The 23,636-nt window shown below is 41.8% G+C and overlaps 3 protein-coding genes across 4 annotated transcripts in view; 1 reads left to right on the forward strand and 2 right to left on the reverse strand.

Moving 5' to 3' along the window:
- glsb (glutaminase b) overlaps positions 1–7,383 on the reverse strand; it is a 46,783-nt gene extending 39,400 nt beyond the window's left edge. For both annotated transcript variants that reach the window (XM_083921559.1, XM_083921560.1), the window contains exon 1: positions 6,981–7,383. In XM_083921559.1, coding sequence (XP_083777685.1) covers positions 6,981–7,291 — 311 coding nt within the window. In that variant the 5' untranslated portion in view covers positions 7,292–7,383. The remainder of the gene's footprint in view (positions 1–6,980) is intronic.
- Positions 7,384–13,050: 5,667 nt separating this feature from the next.
- On the forward strand, positions 13,051–17,509 carry fkbp7 (FKBP prolyl isomerase 7). The gene is made up of 4 exons (XM_083922100.1): positions 13,051–13,316; positions 13,720–13,871; positions 15,122–15,249; positions 16,570–17,509. Exons 1-4 carry the CDS (start codon positions 13,054–13,056, stop codon positions 16,729–16,731), a joined length of 705 nt encoding a protein of 234 aa, XP_083778226.1. The 5' UTR covers positions 13,051–13,053; the 3' UTR covers positions 16,732–17,509.
- A 1,746-nt stretch (positions 17,510–19,255) lies between these two features.
- On the reverse strand, positions 19,256–23,592 carry osgepl1 (O-sialoglycoprotein endopeptidase-like 1). Its single transcript, XM_083921751.1, has 7 exons — positions 23,215–23,592; positions 22,259–22,646; positions 21,981–22,185; positions 21,403–21,551; positions 20,207–20,337; positions 20,042–20,113; positions 19,256–19,960 (listed from the first exon to the last, which is right to left on the reverse strand). The coding sequence occupies exons 1-7, from the start codon at positions 23,415–23,417 to the stop codon at positions 19,876–19,878; spliced, it is 1,233 nt and encodes a 410-aa protein (XP_083777877.1). The 5' UTR covers positions 23,418–23,592; the 3' UTR covers positions 19,256–19,875.
- Positions 23,593–23,636: the final 44 nt, after the last annotated feature.

Below are 23,636 nucleotides of genomic sequence, written 5' to 3' on the forward strand. Positions count from 1 at the left end.
CTTGTTCATGTCACTACGGTTCACTTGCTCACAAGACTGAGTTTTGAAATGCAGTTTCAACAGCTTTTGCACCTGCTGAGCAATCATAATAAGGGATAGAAATAAGATAGTAATAATCGATCTGTTTTAGAAGTCTTTTTAATCTAGACTATAGTTGAAACCAAATGTCACCATAAGTGAATGAGGTTTGGTACTTGGTGGTGGTACTGTACAGTGTTTCCCCTAACTTTATAGTTGACTTTTATTTTGAAGTTGACCCACAGCGTCAGTCCCAGTCTATGGTCACGGTCAGTGAGTCAGCGTGTCTTCAGTGTGGGATTTCTAAACCGTAAAAGAAGACAGATGGTTTGCAATTTGCAAAACTTGCAAGGCAGAGATAAGCTGTGGAGAAACAACGCGGAAAACACACGATACACACTTACCGGTGGTACCCTGAATCTCGAGCGTAACTTTAGCTTACCACTAGCCTTAAATTGCGCTTTTCAACACACCATGACAACTGCTGTAGTTGGAGATGACGGAGAAATCCTCCCGTATCCCTTAAGTCAGTATGGAAACATGTTTGCCTTCTCTGTGAGTTATGTAAACAAACAATGAACGGTGCACTGACATGACTTCATGGTGCATTCAGGTGCACCCTTTGAACAACGATGAACAAAAACAGGTCGCCTGTCAGGTGACAGAGTTGCTTCAGTTTGTAAAAAAACAACAACAACAATCTACCAGTAATATTGAAGTGACTACATTTAGCTTCTGAAAACAACAACAACCTCCTAAATGTGCCTTCTAGTCCTTCAGTTGCTGCTTTTACCCGTCACACCTTTTTTTGGAAAATGACTTTAGTACAGATTTCTTTTTACATATATATATATATTTTTTTTTAATGTCCCCTTATCTGCTGCATTTTTTATTTGAGCTTATGTATTTTGATATTTGAAGGAGCTTTCAGTTCTGCGTTGTTAATCACCTCACCTGTTACATTTTTAAAAAGTAAGTCTTACAAATATCTATACTATTTTTTTATACATGTTATGGTTTATAGTTTGGTTCAATAAAAAGAAAGAAAAGTTCTAAAATGTTTCCGTATGCTGTGAATTATAGTTTAAGGGGGGTGGGGGGAGATCAGAACTGGCAAAAATCGGTATAGGCAGGTTAGACTCTACAAAATTGGCAAGGGATCTCCTTACATCGGGATCGGCCTAGAAAATCCATGCACCCCTATATTTATCTTAATCACACGACGGCCTGTCATTTCTGTCTCTCCATGGTCGTGTCAAATAGTCTGTGGGTATAAAGCCTGCCATTGGCAGTGTATTTCATACAGCATTCTCTTCCCTTTCCGCTACCTATATTACAAGGGCACCGTCGCTGCATCCAGGGCTTTGCACTGCTCAAGACGACTGTGATTGCTTTGAAGAAATACAAACCGCCCAGAGTGTTTTTTCTCCTATAGCACAACGTTTACTTGTGCAGTCAGACCATACTTCAGTGCTGAATGGTCAGGCTGTGCTACACTTCGTGTCTACTGACATACGTTTGGGGACATTGTCTGGAGCAGTGTTGGACCAGGCCTAAATTCCAGGAATTCTCTCGTCTTTAGACCCGCCCAGCCCTCTATGGCTCTTGGATTAATAAAGCCAACATTGTGGCCTGTTCACACGCTGGTTATGGACGGAGACTGTACAATAAAGATGGACGTATCTTCCAGGTCTGAAAGGTGATGCCCATGGGTGTGCCTCAAACCTGCATTCTTCAAATTTCTGTGACGTCATGGTAGCTACGTCAATCTGCATCATACAGTCTATGGTCATGACACAGCAGCATGCTCTGCAGCAGTGCAGATTCAGCTCAGTGCAGAATCAGTGCCGTGATTGGACAACCACATTTTGAACAAAGTCCGCAAAGTCCTTTTCTCTAGCAGTAACTCTTCAATTTACATTTAGATTGATCCTGTACAGTTTACTGTCCCACTCCAACGTCCTGTTACAGAATGTCCGTCAAAGCAACCTTTAACGTTTAAACCTTACATTTTCCATGAAAAGCCAAATGTGTCCTCTCAAGGGAAACGGAAGCTTTAAATGACACAGGTGAGATCCCTCCGTGCCTCCATCTCTTCTACTTTTGGCACATCCTCTGCTCTCCAAAGTAAACACTCTATACAGGGAAGGTAACTGCACCTCAACATGTGCAAACAAACCTAGATGGACTAAAATGCTGTCTGTCAGGCATGCCTAATACAAAGGGAGTGTTATTGAGCTGACATCTGTCACTACAAATGCCCTTCCATACAGCAGTCAATAGTTGCACAGTAACAAGGCAACTGAAAAACTAGTGTGCAGGTGTGCAAGGATCAATCACCTGACAGTGAAATGCATGTTTAAGAGTAAGCTGACATAAAGAACAAATGCAAGATGAATGAAGCAGTCCTAATGTAGGCAACCTGTGCAACAAGAGTTTAAAAGTGGGACTGAGAAATGACTCAAGAGTGTTTGTGAGTGTGTACTTTCTGCTGTGAACCAAAGTGCCCAAGTGGAAGCAATTTGTACAGCGGCTGCAGAAAACGAGGGCTAATTATGAACTCTCTTGCAAGTTCAACAAACTTTACAGATTGCAAGACTAAACCACTAGAATCTCATTACATTTGCTTTGTATCGCAACATTTGAAATGGTGTCTTTGTGCCATTTTCAATCAAATAACTAATAAGCACAGTCAGTAGGACTCGGGGAAACTCCAATTCATTCTTAATTATTCAACCTGTTTTTTGATTTTGATAAGATCAAATCTTATGTGAAATAAGTTTGAATAAATGACACAATTATTGGTTTTGGCCAGACTAAATTGACTGAAATATAATATAATCCATAATATATAAAATGATGACTGAGACTTAATGAAAAAATAACTGACAAAAATCAATACTTTGATGCTCCAGTGCCTGAAGAGTTTATACCAATATACTGGTTTATACTTGACATGCTGCAACTGAACTTCCTCTGTCATAAATACAGACGAACAGCCAACTACAGATGGGAAAGATGGCAGAATGCATCACATATCCAGATCACAAAATCTTGTGGATGTTGTGTTTATTAGTCTCAGTTGCCGCTAACTGACATGAGCTAACTAAATGAGCAATCGAACCAGTATGTTTAAACTGTGCAAACAAATCAGGAGTGAATACAACCTAAAACACCCAGTTTCTCTACATGGTACATTTCAAAAATCCTCTTCCTCTTCACAGGCAGATGGCTCAGTCCATTTGCCTCTGGATGACTGCTCATTGATGTAAGCAGAACACTTCAAGAGTTTCCTGGATACGAGGTAAAGAATTGAGGGCGCACTCACTGTCCATCCGTACCGTGCCCCGTGCTTTAGGGTACTTGACCCCCACTCCTTCTCTCCCCGTGGGCCAGGCCCGTTTGTACTCACACTACTTGGGCCTCGGCGCGAATGCTTCTTGCTGCCTATACGTCATCACGCCGTCACACGTCACACGCATTGATTGTAGTCATGGCGATGCGTCGCTTTGTTTACAAATCTTTCGATAGACCTCAGAGTTTTTGTGCGTCTTGTCCGACTGTTTTTGAATATTTCCATTCGACCAAATCTGCAGTAAACACTCCACCTCCTTTCGCCGCCATTGTTTTAAATGTTCGCGCATGGTCTGTCCTTCTTTTTTCTATGTCTGAACAGGTGCACATAAAATGATGTCAGAGCCGCCGTAGGCCTCGTGCCCGTACACGTGTGCACACTCGTGCTCGCACATGTGCAAATGTGCTTTACAAAAGCCCACCTCTCCCAAACGGGCCGTGGGCGGCAAGCGGGCCGCTCACACTGGTTACACGAACTAGGCTTTACTGGTGAAACCTGCTTGGGTACGGTACGGATGGACAGTGTGAGTGCGCCCCGAGTTGTGTGAACTCTGGGGGAGGTCTAGTTCTTTGGAGTTACAGCGCTGTATATTAATGGACAGTATGTTATTATTCATATGTATAACACTCAGTTATTGTTCAATTCAGCTCACAGGTCAGTGGCCTAGCCATCTCAACATGCTTGATTTTATCCGATCATCTTCATTCTCTGCAGCTCTTTTAGCTGGCTTTCCGAAAAAAGAATTATCCTTAAAGATCATGTTTTTTGGACACAGCACCATTAATAATAATAATACATTGAATTTTGGGCCTCCAAAAAATTTTAAAGTTACCATTGATTAGCCTAAAAAAGATGTGAAAGGGAGATGGCTGTGACATTCAGTTATCTGGTCGGAGTGTGTGGGGATATCCTTACAACACTGACCATAACACCAAGTGTGTCTTTCACTTTCTGTTTCCGTCATATCTATCACAACAGTCATTTCTGTTGTTTTGATAGCTTAATCCTATCCACCTCTGCTCACTTGGTAAGCTGTAACTGATCCCATAAATTGCTCAGGGTAGATGGCTGTGAGCCAAGGACGATTATACTATACAACATGTCTTTGAGGCCTTCATAAGGTAACAGCAATCTAGAAGTGCATTTTCCTGTCAGTTATACCAGGCAACAGCTCCACTGGTTTGGCCTTTTGTCCCCAATTCACTACTAGCTTACAGCTAAACCCTGCTGTGACAAAACATCTAAATATTTTGTACAGTTCAAAATAAAGGAACCACAGAAAATGAATGAATTAACAGGAGATGAGATTGGCTGCTTCTCAATGCACAGAATGGGATGTGAGTCATCATTCAGAGGTTTATCTTGTGAGTCATCATCGTGACATGCCCATCACATGGCACTTGTTTTTGTGCTGTTGACCCATAAAACATAAGTCTGTTTCCAAGGACACTGTCTTCCTGTGCATCTGAACATGTGCACATACATTCAGAGTGAGGTTTCACTTCAGGCTCTGGTGCTTTGTTTATTCCTCCAGCTACAACAACAGCTGCCTCTTTGCATTAGCAATACTACAAGCTAAATGCAAAGAGGCAGCGCTCCTACTCGTCACAGTTTTTTCTTTAAAGAACTTTGAGGCGTTTTCGGTATGTGGCTCTTCCTTGTGTTTCCACTGCATTTTAGTGGCATCAAGCTCACTCTGAATGGTCTCAGCACCCCAAATACAATATGTTGTTGTCCTGTTGTGGTCCATACAAATTCAGTAGTAAAGTTTGTTGTTGTCATCGTCATCTGCTTGACCAGTCCCAATTGGCACAACTGCACTCAACCCCTGAAAATGCATTCAGGATTAACTTCTGAGAAATGTGCAAATGTTGCTCAAAGAACCCCCAAGTGTGGAGAGCGATGTGAAATCACACAATATGTGACACTGTGTCACTTCATTGGAAAAGGGTTTTTAGAGAGTGGAAAGCCACTGAGCCAGCAAGGACTCTGGTTATGTGAAGACAGACATAGGAGCACAGCGTTTCCATTGGCAGAGATGGACCAAGTCCATATTTTAGTCATGATGATACCGCCCTTTCATTGTGAAGCCTCTTTTCTAGGTCAGGAAATATCCTCGTAATTTGGCGATTCTGAGCTGGCTCATAAAAACTGCCTGGCGTCAAAGGCTGCAAGGAATACGGTTGAAATCCAAAACCACCGGTCAGGGCTACTGAACAATGAGAACATTTGATAATCCTAACAAAACATGATCTAAAGTTTTGCTTTAAATCCGAATCAAGCGCTGTGCCAATCTACAATACAATGACAACACTTCATGATGACACAGTTTTCCCTCGTTTATCTGGATGTTTTACAGTATAGGAGACTGCACCTCACTCCTAAACTGGACAGCTCAAAAAATACCATCATAACTTAGTGGAAACATGACGGAAAACATAAAATGTCTGGACTTATTGTATTTTTAACCAACAATTCAGTTTAAATCTGTTAATCTAGTAGAATGCTTCGCATTTTTGTACATTCCTCAGATATTGCTTTGAGCTTTATTTGTTGGTATGTTCTGTTATTCTGTAATTACAAGTGGCAAATTGGCAATTGTACAAAGACAGCTTAGGTTTCAGGGCTACATACAGATGTGGCAGTGCTTCTACAGACATTATATAAAGACAATATGTAGGGGAATGATGGCAAATATGCACAAATGGTTTGCATGCAATTTATTTAGAAAACTACTACTGTAGATTAATGTGACACATTTCAGCATTACATTTGTATTACTATATTTTCTCTGCATTACTGTCACATGAAGCAGTTCGAGCCACTCACAGGCTAAATGGCTGTCAGACTAGTTCTGCTGGAGGATGGAAAGCAGGCACTGTCGCTGCCACTTCACTGTAGAAACTTGGAGATAAGTGTAGAAACTACCAGAAGCTACACTTCACAGGGACTGCTTTCCAGTCATGCAGCAATCCTTATTTTAAACAGCCAACAAAGTGGAAATAATAAAACAATCTTAGAGATTGGCCACTTTGGTGTCATAGCCTGAATTCCAAAGTCTTTCTTGTACAGGGTACATATTGAGCGGCGTGTCGTGTGAGTAACGTCTGCTAACAGTGGACGGCATTCTCCTCCACCTCATCTCTGACAGCAACCACACTGCGTGTTACTTCCACAGGGACAGATAGATAACCTAATGTTACACAAGCTGGTCAAGGTCAACTCAAACCCTAATTAACTTTGGGTTAAGTTGCCATGGCGGTTTTTGAAGGTAGCTACTTGGCACAAAGCCACTGGAGGCTGCAGCCGGCAGAAGCTCACACATGGTTGGGTAGCTGCTGCTGCTGTGAGGCCACAGTTAGCTAGCTATATTCTTACATATCAGCCGGGGTTATTGTCTCCGTATGTCTTATATGTTGAGATTAAATACGTTAGCTAGTTATTGAGCGCTATTTAGTACTGTTTTAATACAGTATTTGTGAAGGTTAACATCCGCTCGCGCCTGTACGCTTCGTGGCGGTGCACGCGACCAAACCGCCATAAACGTCAGCGGTGCCACCGTACAGTCAGTTTACTCAGCGAGGAAGTGTCGTTACTTGAGACCTACTTGTCACCGGCAGCTTCGGGGCTGACACCGTCCTTTTTCAGCTGCTCGTCCGGCTCCACGGCACCTTCAGTCTTCGTGCAGTACGAGCGGAACGGGGCGGCAGAGGGCGCGGTGCGGCGTAGCAGGCGGTGCGGAGCGGCATGGAGGACCTTCAGTTGAGTAAAGGCGGCAGCTCTGGCATCAACGGAGGCGGTGCCGAAGCAGCGGTGGAGGGTCGGTAACCAGGTCTTCTGTCTATAGCCGGACAAGGGACGCTTGAGGGTGGCTTCACACAACTCCTTCAGCACTGTGGAAAACCTAAAATGTAACATTTCAATCCTGTCGGGCAGTCAGAGAGAAAGTCGTAGTTACAAATATATGCGGTAGCAACTAAACCGTCGTTCAGAGACTTCTCCAACCACGCTGACTGTCTGAGGGGCGATGACTCAGACACACCGGCGTCCAAAAATAAATAGAAGCGCACGGTTACGCCCCCGCGGCTCCTATTGGTGGAAACCGCGCCCAGAGATAATTTATGTTGCTCTGAGGCTTGCTATTGGAGCGTCTGCGTGTCTATCAATTCCTGTTACTTCTGTATACAGTAGAGTGGGTGCGAATGAACCTCACACTTTTCTAGCTCGTTTATAACCGTCATATGGCCTTATGCTTTTCCAAAATGTTTTCACATAATTATAGACAGTTGGATATATTGAGATCTGCAATTTATTGGAATTATTATTTAAATTGTTATGGTAATATGTCAGTTACATCCTTAACCCTCCTGTTGTCCTTGGGGTCAATTTGACCCCATTCAATGTTTAACATCTCTACATACATGGTTGACATACATTTTTTTGCTTCATATTTAATGAATTTTCCTAATTTTATGAGGACAACTGGGTCAATTTGACTTAACTTTATAAATCACATAACAAGTATGACTTTTTTACACACATTTGTTTTGGGTGTTAAGGATGACATTAAGGTCACTATAATATGTAAAAGTTTGTCTCTGAAATATGTAGTTCCGCACACACCCCCCCCCCCCACACACACACACACACAAATACAGTACATATAAATAATATACTTACTTTAAAACACACAAACAATAATCCCTCAATGAAATTTTAGATCAATCATTAAGATATTTTGTTTTTTCGCATATTTCCAAAGTTACTAGGTATTCTGTAATTCTATAAGAAGGTTTTTGGGGTACTGTGTTTAATTTACAATGCTATTTAGGTAATCAAGAAATACACATAGAGTACCTGACATGAAAACTTGAGTAACAACTTTGAGTTTGATAATGTCTTGATGTTTAAATTGCTGAGGTCAAATGATCCCAAGGATAAACGGTGTTAGTAAAATTGAGGATAATAGGAGGGTTAAGGGGAACATTTTTCCAGTCTGGCTTTAAACCGTGCCACAGTACCGAACGGCCCTTTTAAGAGTTTTTAATGATCGTATTTTAACTGTTAATACAGGTCACTCTGCTGTCCTTGTGCTCCTACCTGTCAGCTGCCTTGGACACTGTGGATCACAGGACCCTTCTGTTATGATAAGAACAGTGTGTAGGCATCACAGGTACTGCCCTCAAATGGTTCGAGTCTTCTCTGTCTGACAGGAGTTTCGCGGTTCACCTAGGGGAGTTTTTCTCTACCGCTGCCCCTCTCACCTGTGGAGTCCCTCAAGGCTCCATTTGGGCCCTATTCGGTTTTTACTATACTTGCTGCCCCTGGGATCCATCTTAGTGAAACACAACATTTCTTTCCACTGTTTTGCTGACGATGGACAAATCTATATCCCTTTACAGTCCAGTAGTAAGGACTCATTGCAGCCATTGCTTGATTGCTTATCAGATGTAAAAACTTGGATGGACATAAATCTTTTCAACCTTAATGAAAACAAAAACTGAGATTATTATGTTTGGGCAAAATGTTCATGATTTTTCTGCTGGTTTTCTGGGCCCAATTACTCCTAAATCCCGCACTCATGTTCAGAACCTTGGAGTAACACTAGATAGTGCTTTTAAATTTGACAGGCAGGTTAGTTCTGTCGTCAAAACGAGTTTCTTCCAGTTTCGACTCTTAGCCAAGGCCTATCTTCCTCCCAAAGATCCAGAGAGAGTGATCCATGCCTTTATTTATTCACCGCTGGAGTACTGTAACTCTCTGTATGTTGGTGTCGACCAGCCGTTGTTTTGTCGTGCAAAACGCAGCCGCTGGTCTCCTGAGTGGTAAAAGAAAGCGTGACCACAATACACCACTCTTGGCCTTGCTACACTGGATCCCTGTCCGCTACAGGATTGATTTAAAACTTTTGTTATTTGTTCTCAAAGCACCGCTGTACTTAACTGAACTTTTACATTGTCACACTCCAGCCAGAGCGCTGAGGTCAGCAGATCAAATGCTGCTGGAAGTTCCCAGGACCAGACTGATAACCAGAGGGGACCGAGCCTTTGCGGCGGTTGCCCCGTGGCTCTGGAACAGCTTGGCCTGCCATATTAGATCAGCCCAGACCCTGGAGGCTATTTGCTCTATAAATAAAGTTTCGTTTGATATAAATTATTTTGTTTAAAAACGACCTTAAGGAAAAAATATAACCTTTCTACATTTTCATTAACAGGCTTGTTTGTTAAAATTATGTATTCTCTTATTTTCTGTCATAGCTACTAGTTTAAAGAAAATGCTTTGTTTAAGTTGGTGTCATTGTCATCAGTGCCATTACTGATGCCAGTATATGTCAAGCATTATTTAACATTTACCAACTGGATTGGTTGGATATTACTGATATCTGCAACACCAGGCTATAATCATTATGGTCTCTAGGCTACTGCAACACCATTTTGCCTAGTCAAAGCTCTAATTACAGATACCTGTAATAATATTTTGACTAGTCAAAACCTTAATTTAAGATATTTGTAATTACATTTTGACTAGTATGATTCACTGCTACTTTTGCCATTCATGTGTATGGGTTTCTCATGCCAGAAATCTATAACTATAATGTATAACTATCTATAACTATAACTATATCAGTTGCAGATCTTCACAATTCACATTGCAGATGTCTGCAGCCGAATTATGAATAGCTGTAATCCCTCTCTTTAATTCCCCTCACTTTGAAAAATCCAAATTGTCCTTTTAACATATCTTAAATTAAGTTTAGCAAGTCAGAATAACGTTGTTGATATCTTGAAGCTGTTGCTAGCTAAGAAATGTTTAAACGGCCGTTACTCAAACTAGGCACTTTATTGCATATACTATTTAATTTTTCATCTTTTGCAGCATGTATTTCGATATACCCCTGAATGTTGTGCTCTTGTAACTTCAAACATTTTAAAAGACCTCCTTGGGATTAGAAAACAAACCACACTGGCGACATGGCGGGGAAAGTAGCAGCTGCTCTTAGTTTTAGTGATGAAAGTGAATCTAATGCAGTGTTTTAAGTGTTTTGCAGTAGTGTCAGCTATAACATCTTTCCTAAGTCATTGTCTATGGAGCAGTTTCACACTTTATACACACTTAAGTTTGTAGATTTGGGAGCATGGTTCTGATGTTGCTGTTATGCTAATATTTTTGGACCTTGTTAGACCATGGGAATAACATGTATCAATTCTAAAAAATGGGTATAGTCCCCCATTAATCTCCATGAATATCATTTTCCCCATTCAGGCATATTTCACAAGTCCAGTTATTCATTCCATATACAATATAATCTATAGTGGTTGAGAAAAATATTGATAATGATGTTTTTTTTGCCCCCAGTAAGCTTCTCAGGGCCAAAGATATCTTTACTTAATGGCCCTAAAGACAAACACACACACACACACACACACACACACACACACACACACACACACACACACACACACACACACACACACACACACACACACACACACACACCTTTGCTTACCTGGTCCCAATATTGAAGATTCAAGATTCAAGATTCAAGAAGCTTTATTTATCCCGAGGGAAATTATTGTGCAACAGTTTCAATACAAAGATGGGAAAGGATCAGAGTGACAATAAGCTAACATAATCAATCAAAATAAAGCTAACGTAAAATAAATCAAACTATAACTAAGTGTGACAGAGTGCAACAGACATTGTGGTTAAGCGTAGGTTTATATGTAGGTAGCAGCATTTCCTACAGAACTAAGTTACAGTAAAGTACAGGGAAGTGTAGCAGCATTTCTGACTGAAGTAAGTTACTGTAAGTTACGCTAAAGTACAGTGTAGCAGCATTTCAACTGAAGTAAGTTAGTTACAGTAAAGTACAGTGAAGTGTAGCAGCATTTCTAACTGAAGTAAGTTAATTACAGTAAAGCACAATGAAGTGTAGCAGCCTTTCTTACTGAAGTTAGTTACAGTAAAGTACAGTGAAGTGTAGCAGCCTTTCTTACTGAAGTAAGTTACAGTAAAGTACAGTGAAATGTAGCAGCCTTTCTTACTGAAGTAAGTTACAGTAAAGTACAGTGAAGTGTAGCAGCATTTCTGACTGAAGTACGTTACAGTAAGTTACAGTAAAGTACAGTGAAGTGTAGCAGCATTCTGACTGAAGTAAGTAAGTTACAGTAAAGTACAGTGAAGTGTAGCAGCATTTCTTACTGAAGTAAGTTACAATACAACTAAATAAAGTGATGTAGTGGTGTTATAAAGTGACAAAGTGACATTTTCTTAGGATACAGTGTCTCCACTGTTCCTTACCTGACCAGGGGGAGATGAATTATACAGTTTGATGGCTACCAGAAGAAAATACTTCCTCCGGCGTTCAGTGTTACACCGGTGGAGAATGAGTCTATGGCTGAAGGTGCTTCTGTTGGAGGTCAGCAGCTGGTGGAGAGGGTGAGACTTGTTGTCCAGGATGCTGTGCAGTTTAGACAGCATCCGCCTCTCAGACACCGCCACCAAAGAGTCCAGTGTGACCCCCAGGACAGAGCCAGCCTTCCTGATGATCTTACTGATTCTCTTGGCGTCTGCTGCCCTCAGTCTGCTGCCCCAGCACACAACAGCAAAGAAGATGGCACTGGCTACCACCGACTGATAGAACATCCTCAGCATGGTGTTACATACATTGAATGACCGGAGCCTCCTCAGGAAATAGAGACGACTCTGGCCCTTCTTGTAGACAGCCTCAGTGTTCTTGGTCCAGTCCAGTTTGTTATCCAGGTATACTCCAAGGTATTTGTAATCCTTCGACAACATCCAAAGTCATGCCGTTGATGTAGATGGGTGTGGGGGCAGATTTACTCCTGCGGAAATCCACCACTAGCTCCTTAGTCTTGGTGGCGTTTAGAATCAGGTGATTAGCTGCACACCAGTCGACGAAGGAGTCCACAACGCCCCTGTAATCCTCCTCCTTCCCCTCACTGACACAGCCAACAATTGCAGAATCGTCAGCAAACTTCTGCAGGTGGCAGGACTCAGAGAGGAGCTCTTTTTTATTTGTATTTTACTTGTTACCAGCTGTGACATCTATATTGACATTGTTTTCACCTTGTTTGTGTGTGTGTGTGTGTGTGTGTGTCTATATATATTATTCCCAACAACTATATATTATATTGTATATGGAATGAATAACTGGACTTGTGAAGTATGCCTGAGAAATGATATGCATGGAGATTAAAGGGGCAACATGTGGTCCTGGAGCCTCTGTAGCAGGAACTACCACAGATGTTTAAGGTTTTCAGTAAACATCTGTGGTAGATGTGTGTGTGTGTGTGTGTGTATGTGTGTGTGTGTGTGTGTGTGTGTGTGTGTGTGACATGTTGTCACTGTCAGAGTGACATCATCTTTGGAAGATCGTATGCCCCCCCCCCCCCAGGTCTCCAGTATTTTAACTGCTCCTTTTTCTTTGTTGTTGCGAGTAAAGTCTCAGTCCGCTCTTCTGTTCTTAGTCAAATGTCTTTCTAAAAAAAAAAAAAAGGAGGCTTGGGCCAGATGCAGTGAAGGGGCGGTATTTGTACCAGGAAGCAGACATTCCTGACAGCCCGAATTCAGGGCCCCAAAGCCCATTTTCTCCACGTCCTCCGGTGTGTGTGTGTGTGTGTGTGTGTGTGTGTGTGTGTGTGTGTGTGTGTGTGTGTATGTATAAACGTCACTGTCAGAAGTTGCCACGCATACACAGCGGCATGATGTGGAAGTTAGTCGGCTGCACACTGTGCCTCTTTGTGTGCTCGCAGCTCACTTTATGTTCTGTTCGGGCGGCAGCAGCTGAGCCGGACGGCGAGGTCCGGACTGAAGTGCTCTTTATGCCCGAGCAGTGCACTCAGAAGGGTAAAAAAGGAGACCTGATCAACGCCCATTACGATGGATACCTCGCCAAAGATGGTTCTCAGTTCTACTGCAGGTCGGTGGTGTGAGAGAAACTCAGCTGCAGACACATTTGGAGCCACTATTTCAATGCATTTTAGCCTTTGTAATGTCTGAAGGGAGTAGTGGTGGCTCACTACAGGTTTTACATTGCATGGTGTGGGAAGGCCTCATTTGTTTGTTGTAAACTTGTGTACCCTTTATTTCTGTGTGATAAAAAACATTTATTATTAGACACGACATACTGGGCATTGCTTCTAGGCATTCAGCAGTCTTAATGGACCTTGTGATAGGGAGGGGGCTAAATCTTACATTTGCATGAGCCCACTGTAATGATACAGTGCCTACCCCAAATCAAATCTGTGCTCAGATGTGCCCTGCAAATACTTTAAATGTGAATACAAGATGTTGTTTCTTTTTCTACTGTTTTTTTGTTTCAGCCGATCAGACAAAGCTGGTCACCCTCAGTGGTTCGTGCTGGGTGTCGGACAGGTCATTAAGGGCCTTGACATAGGGATGGACAATATATGTCCTGGAGAGAAACGGAAAATAACTGTTCCACCTGCCCTGGCATTTGGAGAAAAAGGAAAAGGTCAGTGAATGTAACACCATTGCCTTCTGCTAAATCCTACATTTAAGGGGTACATTAAAGAAGTTCCTAGTATGGTTCAGACTCTAAAAACACTGATTCCTACACTTCCCACAATGCAACTTGATTGCCTTTTTGCATTAGACACCCCCTGCCTGGTGAACATCCATGTTTTTCAAACTGCCCCGGATATAAAGACGAGCTTTGGTTATAAATGTGTAGTCTCCAAGCCCGAGATAACCCCGGTGACATCACTATGACATCGCTAGGGTCACTGAAGGGAAATCAATGGACACACGCAGCAGCAGTAGTGAGCATACAGTATATTGAAATGATTGAGTTAAATACATCCTACCTATACAGTCATTTAAAGTGATTATTGTGTTTTAGAGTTTCTGTGCTGGGAGAGCCGCCTTCACGCTGTCTTGTCTTCTTTTACAGCACTTTAGTTGAGAGGGCGTCCCATCCCTCGCAGTCTTTGCTACTCATCCCCTCATGGCATGCACTGCAAGCATGCACGAAGGTTCAAAGGTGTCTACTTCATCTCGCTCTTTCTTGCATGCATCTCAGCACTTTCAGACAACTAACAGCTGGTTAGTGTTTGACCTTTAACTACTATTTCCTACCAACCTGCTCATGTTGGTGTTCTTAAATGCACTGTGGTTATGATCTGATGGCGGCGTTGCCTGGCGTCAGAGTTTGCATTTCAGGTTTTTAATCACTTCATTTCACTATTTGGCTATAGAGGAAACTGTTTTGCTGAGTGTTCGTGCTTCTGTTGTGCCTGCACCAGTTTGCATCACAATAACATACATGTAAACCTATCCAAAGCTGAGAGCTGCTGAGTGAAAACCTCCTGTTGAACAGCTGTAATGGAGTTTTATTCTCTCTGTAAAAACTTTGATTGCATGTTGCTAGTGACCATATTACATTTTCTTGTTGGATTAATGCCATATCTCTTATGGGCCTTTATATTTTCTAGACCTAGCTCTTGAAGTCAAATCAGTGCTACGTTATCATTGATGTAGTTAGCAGCTGTTTTTTTCAGTTCATCACAAAGTCTTAATAATGCTGCAGAACCACCAACTACACACAGTCCCAACCTTCCTGAAATGTTGTCAATCCAACTTCACCATTCCAACCTATACGGTAGAGCATGATCTGAAGAAAATCCCCAGTAATTATGAGTCACGACAATGGCGTTATAATTGCCTGTGGTCTTGCTGTGCTGTTATTCCCTCCTGATCAAATAGGTCCAGTGCCACCCAATGCTACGGTAGTCTTTGAGGTGGAGGTCTACTCTGTGTCAAGGGGACCACGCAGCATGGAGGCTTTTGGAGAGATGGACCTTAATAGAGACAGAAGTCTCACAAAGGCTGAGGTAACTATCATTTACAAGCTAGTTATTATCACAAAAGGAGCTCAGGCAGAAAAGGTGGATTGGATTAACATGCTAGGGGGCCACACAGCTGCTAAGCCTCTTTTAAACACTGTTCTCTCTTTAAATGTCCCATATTCTGCTCATTTTCAGGTCCACACTTGTATTTTGGGTTTCTACTAGAACATTTGAACACGCTTTAATATTCGAATCCTGTCTGTATGAATATCCCTGTATTTACCCTCTGTGTGAAAGGCTCCGTTTAAGCGCCTGTCTCTTTAAGACCCCCTCCTGAAAAAGCCCAGTCTGCTCTGATTGGTCAGTGTTTCCATCACATCCATATCTGTGCTTTCTGCACTCTCATTGCAGCCAGGCACACTAGTGGCACTTTTTATAATGATAATAACTTTATATACAGTATATAGTGTAGTTGTGACATCACAACTGTACAGTAGTCCTAATGCTTTCACAGTATTTATACAGCAGCTCCACCTGCTTTACAATGGAAAAATGGACATGGAAACCTCACTTTTTACAATCTGGGACCTTTAATACACAGCCATGAGAATGGTGTCATTGTTAGCGTTTAACTTTCAGAAAGAAAGTAAATAAGTGTATCATACATATATTCATACATTTCCTTTCTGCCCTTTCAATGTCAGTGGGACATGTGCTTTTGTAGTGTGTATTTTTTAAACAAATCTTCAAACCAACTGATAACTGGAGTTCAGGGGCCTTCAGATTGAAGAACAAGAAAACGTGTTCAAATCTAATGTAAAACTGATGCCACATTTGTTTATTTCTTCTCTAATCACAGGCTTTATAAGCAGCTAATAAAGAATGCAACCCATAGTAACCTCACCCTGTTTCCCCATGAAGAATGAAGGCCACATTTGTTATCATAAACATCCATTTGATTGTTCAAGGAGGTTATCGGGCTATAAATCACTTAACCTTTAATTCATTTACTGCCTTTGCCTGCTGTAATTCTTTACGGCAGTGTCAAAACAAAGTAAAGGACAATCTTATCAGTACTACAAACAAACAGGGAAACACATTGTTGGCTCGACCCCAAACAACAATGATCACAATTTACCTTGTGTAACGTTATAACAACCAAATGCAGAGTGTGTTATTCCGGTCCCAGCGGTCTTCTAGTCATGATGTTATCTGTGTTATTGATAACATATTGAAAAAATGGTAGATGACCTCCTTATCACCGAGGCCACATGCAGCTCGTAGATCACAATAGTGCTGTTAAAGTACAATACATGTCGTTTATTCTCAAGTGTGAACATTTGAGTGTCATATTTGTATTTTCAGGTGAAAGAATACTTGAAACTGGAGTATGAAAAAGGTGGGAAGCCACGGGATGACCCTTTCTATGAGAAGATCATGGCTGATATATTTCGCAAGAGTGACCAAGACGAGGACGGACTGATCAGTGCCAAGGAGTATAATATTTATGAACACGATGAGCTCTAGTGTTTGAGGAAGTGGACCTGGGTAATGGCTTTAGTTTATGGAATTGGAGAACACATGATAGGTAAAGGAAAAACCCACCTTCAGATGTCCTTACAATGAAAATATTTTAGCAGTGAATATTCAATGAGACACCACGTCGGGAACCAGCCCTAGTTGTTGTTAAAAAAGTATTGAACCACTTCTGGATATTTGGAGTCCCCAAAACAATCTTTCCAAGCCAGCAAACGAGCCACTCAATTTGAATACTAAGTATTAAACTATGCAAGAACATCCCGGACACCTGTGGAAACTGCAAATACCACTACGTTTTAGCATGTTAAAGGTTTTATTTCTGTCTGATTGGAGTTTGCAGCACAAAGAAGAAACCATCATTTAAACTGTACCATGATTGTCACAGACCAAAGAGAGATGAGTTTAAATTGCCCCACCTTCCTGTGAATGTCCTGTCCTTTAATCTGTAATCTCACACCAGTACTGAGCCACAGATAGAGGTGGGCTTATTGAAAAGGTGTCATCCACCCCCCCACCCCCCCAGATAGGATGTCCACTGTAAACAAGCATTGAAGAAATGAAAGTCTACGTAGCTGTGATTGAGACGTTTGGATATAATTGATGATAAAATGCACATTGGTGCATGTTGCGGGTTGTCAGACATTGTTTACAAGTTTTGTGTACATCTTTATGTTGTCAGGCAAATCTAATCAGCATCATTGTGTCCAGTTGAACAATTGTTGTATTTTGTAACTCAATAAACAAACCATGTATGTGGAAAACTACAGTATGTTCTGTGTAATTCACATTCTTCTCAGTGGTAAAAACTGGATTCACAGGCGATGAATTTGCAGTCGGTGTCTGAAACGATCAGACACCGACTGGATGTCAATGTGTTCTCTTCATATTCCTGAATAAAACCATTTTATTTTGTCATCATCAGGTCTTTTACTATAGCTTCTCCCTCCATAGTGTGTTGAGGTACACATACATAAACTAACCACTAGAGGGGGGTGCTTAGGCAATAAATATGTGCTTCGATACAAATACATTAGTATCTGCTGCTGTACAGAGGTTGGACAGAATTTGATGTGTGTATTCAATATTATCAACAGTTGTATAACCTAACATTAAGTTATTGTCTCCTTTAATACAGGAGCTTTACTGTTTCCTTTAATAGAGGAAACAGTAAAGCTCTGGTTTTCTTTGATACAATAGCAGAGGACAGATTGGACTTGGCATAGAAAAGGCACAGTTAATACTTGTTTCCTTCTTAAAAGGAGGTACATCTCAGCTTTCAGGTGGCAAAGCCGTCTTTTATATATATATATAAAATCAAATACAATTATGTGCTAATCAAGAAAAAAGGAGCAACAAAAGTTTGGACGAATCGTTTTGAAAATGTGAACTCCTGTGCCCTGAGATTGTTGCTTCAATCCTTGTGATGTTCAACTATTGTATATGTTGTCTCACATAAATTTAACGTGTCCTATTTAAAAAAACAAAGAACTTGAGAATACTGATCATTTACATTTTTTTTTAGCACAGTACAGATAAACACGGATAACAAGCTTAACGTAACCCTTAACAGAAGATAGAAAACTTTGAAAGGAGATGCATATAATTAAATGAAAAAAAAACAAAGAAAAAAGTAAAGTCAAAAATTCCCACAGGTCTTCAATAATATAAGAAAGCCCGATTTTCCAAGAAATGTACATGTAATATACTATTTCCCCTGTGTCAATGTATTTCTCCCACCTATCAGTACTTCTAAACGACACTTGCTCATAAGAGACGACTGATTTCAGTAAACCAATCCTGAATGGATGGGCTTCAAACTTTTCTATGATGCAAAGTCCAGTCTTTGTGAATAATTCTAAATCTTATATCCCTTGACATCTTATTGTTAGTTTACACAGATCCTCCCACTCCTGTGCACTTGATGAAAGGCCCATGTCCTTGGTGAAAACTCTGGATTCCAGGCTCTCTTTGTGCTCTGTACTTATCTGTTGTCTGATTTTTATCCTGCAACTGTATTGCTGAAGTCTTGGCCAGGTCCCCTTGTAAAAGAGATCTGTGATTAATCTGTTTAAAGAAAGGCTAAATAAAATAAAAATGTCCCTCTCCCATCTTTACAGCCCGAGGCACTCTATCTGCATCTTCAGGGATATGTCTGGGTGACCTGTGTTGAATTGTAACTATTGGCAGAATTATGATCAGGGGAGGTTGAAATCCAGGACTATCTTATTAAACATTTTAAGAGAGCTTCCTTCATTTAGATCTCCAAGTGTGAGAACGCCGCTGTCCACCCACTCTTTCCATAAGAAAGGGGCTTAACCGACAGTGGATTGGGATTCATACTGGACTTTAAATGTAAAGTTCGACATATTATCCTCCACATATCCTGCAGATCGGATAGGAAAGGATGGAAGCCGAAATAATTTTTTGTAATGACAAGAAGGATTACTTTATTATTGAAAGTATTTAAAACAAATCTGCTGAGATGTATGAAAACATGTTTCTTAAAGGTTGAATATGAAGAATGAGCAGAACAGCACCATCTAGTGTCTTAAGATTGTAGTCACAACAACCAAACATAATTCCAGCAGTTGGGTTGCCAGGTTGGTTATCGAGTGTGTCAGTGATCAGCCTGCTCCATGTCAGTCATGAATCAAACAGGGGAACCACTCATTTGGACTAATCAATGAATTTACAACAGTATTTAACGTTAGCCAGTCTTCAGCTGAAGTCTTTCTGTGAGTGCTGTGGAATCCATTAGCTAGCTCTCAACTCAAAATGATTCTTGTTTCTGTAGCAACAACAGGCAACCCTGGAAATCCGCAATGCCCAACGCTATTGGCTGCTACAATGTAAACAGAACGTCAGGAAGTCATTAGAAAACCTGTCAACATTTCTTTTAAATATTAATTCAGACTAAATATATATTTTTATGGAAAATCAATACTTTCATTCTGTACCCCTTATTATTTTTTTTAAATATAGCTTTAATAAAGATTCCACATATTCAACCTTTAATACACAGCTGTGTAATGTGCTAACACATATATAGTATATAGTGCAGTATATACTCCGATCTGTGAAAATCTCAGTAGAAGAACACCTTTTATTGCGTAGAACAAAAGCAGCGGTCTGTCAGCTGGGCATCTTCATCCTGACTGAGGGCAACCTGATCGCTGCTGCCCTCACCTCTGCTGTCATGTCAACACCCAGTGGGGCCCTGGAATACAACGTCTATGTGAGCTAATGATAAAAGTGGTATCTCAAGTTAGTTATTCCATTTGGTTCAGCGTGGACTTACTTTGGCTCATAGTAGACATCCACATTTGGAGGCAGCACCCCTTTGCCTTCCCTCAGGCGTTCAACACCGTTCCTGGTGCAAAAAGAAAACAGTAAAAAAAAGCAGTGGTGTAAATCATCCAATCAGAGTCACTGTCACAGCTTTACTGAACATCAGTACACACACCATGCGATCATCACTCCGTTGTCAGTGCAGAACTTGGCTGGAGGACAGAGCAGGCGGAGTCCTGTCTCCTCAGTGATGATGCTCAAAGTCTTGCGGATATACTGATTGCTTGCCACTCCTCCAGACAGCACCTGTGGAGGAGAGTGAATGAGGACATTTTCAAATCTATAGTCACAGCGCTATCTGAGTTCAGCAATGAGGCTGGTGTTATTCTATATCTTTCCTGTTGTTAAGAAATTCCGTGGAAAGACCAAAACCAACAAAGTGTGTGTCCATCTTGGAGCAGAATCTACGAATAGGTGTATTTCCCCAAAACACCTTTTGTTTTACTACTCCACGCTTAACATCGATATACACAACTTGCAAACCTTTAATTGTTTCTAATTGAATTGACTGATTTAATTACTATGCACAAATGATGTCAAAAGGGAGCACCGTCTAAATGAAGATTTCCAATCTGTTGTTTCCATGTACCGGGACAGTCAGACAATATTAGTGAACATGAGCTACTCAAAGACAGTCAAAGACAGAAACCAGAGAAGGAAGTCTCAAACTTGTGATGTCATCAAGTAGAAAGTGTGGAGCTGCTCCATAGACAATGAACGGAGACTGAGTTTGTCTCTTTTCCTTATTCTATTTTAGTTGTAGTAGCCGTTTGTAGCCGAAGGGCCACTGATGCACCGTGGGCTGTGGTGTACGCGGATGGCAAAACATAAGGTCCAAACAAATGTCCCATTTCAACAAAAACCTGGTTTATTTAACCAATAGGCGAGCAAACCAAGAACAAAGAAAGTTCCTCTGCTTCTCCCGCTCCGGCGGCTGATGTCATTCGATTCAATTCAATTGTTTTTTACAGTGCCAAAACATAACAAAAGTTATCTCAGGGCACTTTACAAACTAGGTATAGACCACACTCTATGACTTATTTATGATTTACATAGACCCAACAACGAAAACCTTCCCTATAACAGACAGGAACGTCAGACAGACCCAGCTCATTCACATACACTGAAACAGGAAATAAACTTGGACACATTTAGAATGTTTATATCTTTGAAAAGATCTGTATCTATGAAGCAACCTTCTGATTATGAAGAGAAAATAAGTTTAGAAGGCAACTCATAACTGCAATGCTGGACATTGGTACTTTTACATTTTCAACTCCAGCTGAATACAGAGTGAGGCAGCGCACTCACCAAGGTGGGACTGCTTGATGGCAGCAGGCCATTTGCCTTACAGAACACGATGGCACGGTGTGTGCGCTTTGCCAGATGAGTGGCAACTGTGTGCTGTGTTGCAGCTGCAATGTCCTTAACACATGATAACAGTGTCCCCTGTTCTATACCTAGGGAGGGAGACAAAAGGTTGCATTACATTATTTAGATGTGAAGTTCCCCGACAATTTCAGTCACCCTGTGACAATACTAAGGAATTAGTGACCCAAGAATAATGACAGGAGTGGGTTTCTTTTTATGTTTATCTTTGTTTCTTCTGTGAAAATGAAAAAAATGTAAAATTTCCCAAACTGACAGTTTTATCAAACCTCTATTTATATTGTACTTGGTTCACCTATAGGTTCTTTTTATTTCTTTTTCCAAAACAATTAAATCCCCAGCACATATTTTGGCTTATCATAGCAGCATAAGCAAACTAAAAGACTGAAAAGCAGTAATTCATGTTTTGAGTCACACCATTGTTGGACAAGTCAACATATTTGCAGCTGTAGAAAAACGTCTGTGAATCTCATCACTTGGGACCTTGTGTGTCCTCATACCTTCCTCTGCCTCTTTTTTCATTATGAGCATTGTAACTTGATTCCGTAGCCCAGTGAAAGAAAAGCAGCAGTCATGGATTTTTCCCATGGGCGTCGTCAACGGGAACCTCATCCTGTCTCCATCCTTTGCTAGAAGCTCTAGAGCTTGTCCTCCACTTAGCGTGGAGCACTGTGGGTGTTTAATGAGGGAGAGGCGCCTCGCCACCTGGGAATCCACAAAAGACAATATCTTATTTGACTTTATAAGCCCAAACATCATGACCACTAATATATCATACTTTATCCAGTGTATCCCCTGGAGCTTCATCCAGAGTGTGACCCAAAAGCAGAAAGTCGTCGACTCCTCGAGCCACGGCGAGGAGCGAATGACCACCAGAGACCAGCAGGACCAGGAAGGGGAAGACGACGGGTTGAAGCATCCTGACGGTCAGGGCGTGGGCTTCCATGTGGTGGATGGGGATGAAGGGCTTGTTGTGCTGCCTCACAAACCTCTGACTGAACTCGACGCCGACGCCCAAGCTCAGGGCCAGGCCCGGCTGCACCGTGGTCGCCACAGCCGTGAGGCGGCTCGGGTCCACGCCGCTCCTCTCCAGAGCCTCCTGCACCACACGCTTTATGTTTTCTCTGTGGAGCTGTTGTGCCACTGTGGGGATGATGCCACCAGTCCTGCAACATTCAAGAGGGATGTATGTCAAAGACAAAGCCCTAAAGCAGGGGTGTCAAACTGATCCAGTAAAGAAGAAGAAGAATTATTACTTTATTAATCCCGCAAGGGGAAATTCAATTTTTTCACTCTGTTATTATTCAGGTTACACACACACAGGCCTGAAATACACACACATGCACAAACAGGACCTATATACATGCAATTAATGAAGAGATGTCAGAGCGAGGGGGCTGCCAATGGATCGGCGCACCGAGCTGTTGGGGGTGCGGTGCCTTGCTCAACAGCTAGGAGATGAACTGCCACCTCTCCAGCCACCAGTCCACACTCCCCCACACAGGGACTCGAAACGGCGACCCTGCCCCAAAAGGGCCTCTGTGGCTGCAGGTTTTCATTCCAACAGCAAGAACACACCTGACTCGACTTACTCAGTCACCTGAACTTCCTTCACAGTTGATTTGTTGGATCAGGTGTGTTCTTGCTTGGTTGGAATGAAAACCTGCAGCCACAGCGACCCTTTACTGGATCAGTTTGACACATGTGCCCTAAAGCAACGACCCTGAGACCCACCTCAGATGGACTTCTTTCTGTGAATGGAGAGACTCTCCTAGTATTTCACCTGTCTCGTCCAGCACAGCAGCTCCAGTTTCATCACAGCTGGTCTCAATGCCCAGAACCAGTCTGGAGCAACGTGCTTTTCCAAGTGAAGACCACCGAGCAGTGTGCCGTAGCAGCCCGTGCACTAGTTTTGCTTTTCTATGGAACATGGTCATGCCAACTGATACAAACTAGTCCAGACCTCACCTCGTTTCCCATCAAATTTTAAACCCATGAATTATGAAAAAGGAGAGGAAAATGTCAACACGCATCACATAATGCTTCCGGTTAACTAAGCAAAAGCAAAAACAGAACACAATGCCCCGGCCCCCAGGGTTCCGAGCAGAAGCCTCCCGTGTGCTCAGTGTTGTGTCCTACAGCATGGACACATTACA

This window comes from Echiichthys vipera (genome assembly GCF_963691815.1).
Source record: "Echiichthys vipera genome assembly, chromosome: 10".
In the NCBI taxonomy this organism is placed as follows: domain Eukaryota; kingdom Metazoa; phylum Chordata; class Actinopteri; order Perciformes; family Trachinidae; genus Echiichthys; species Echiichthys vipera.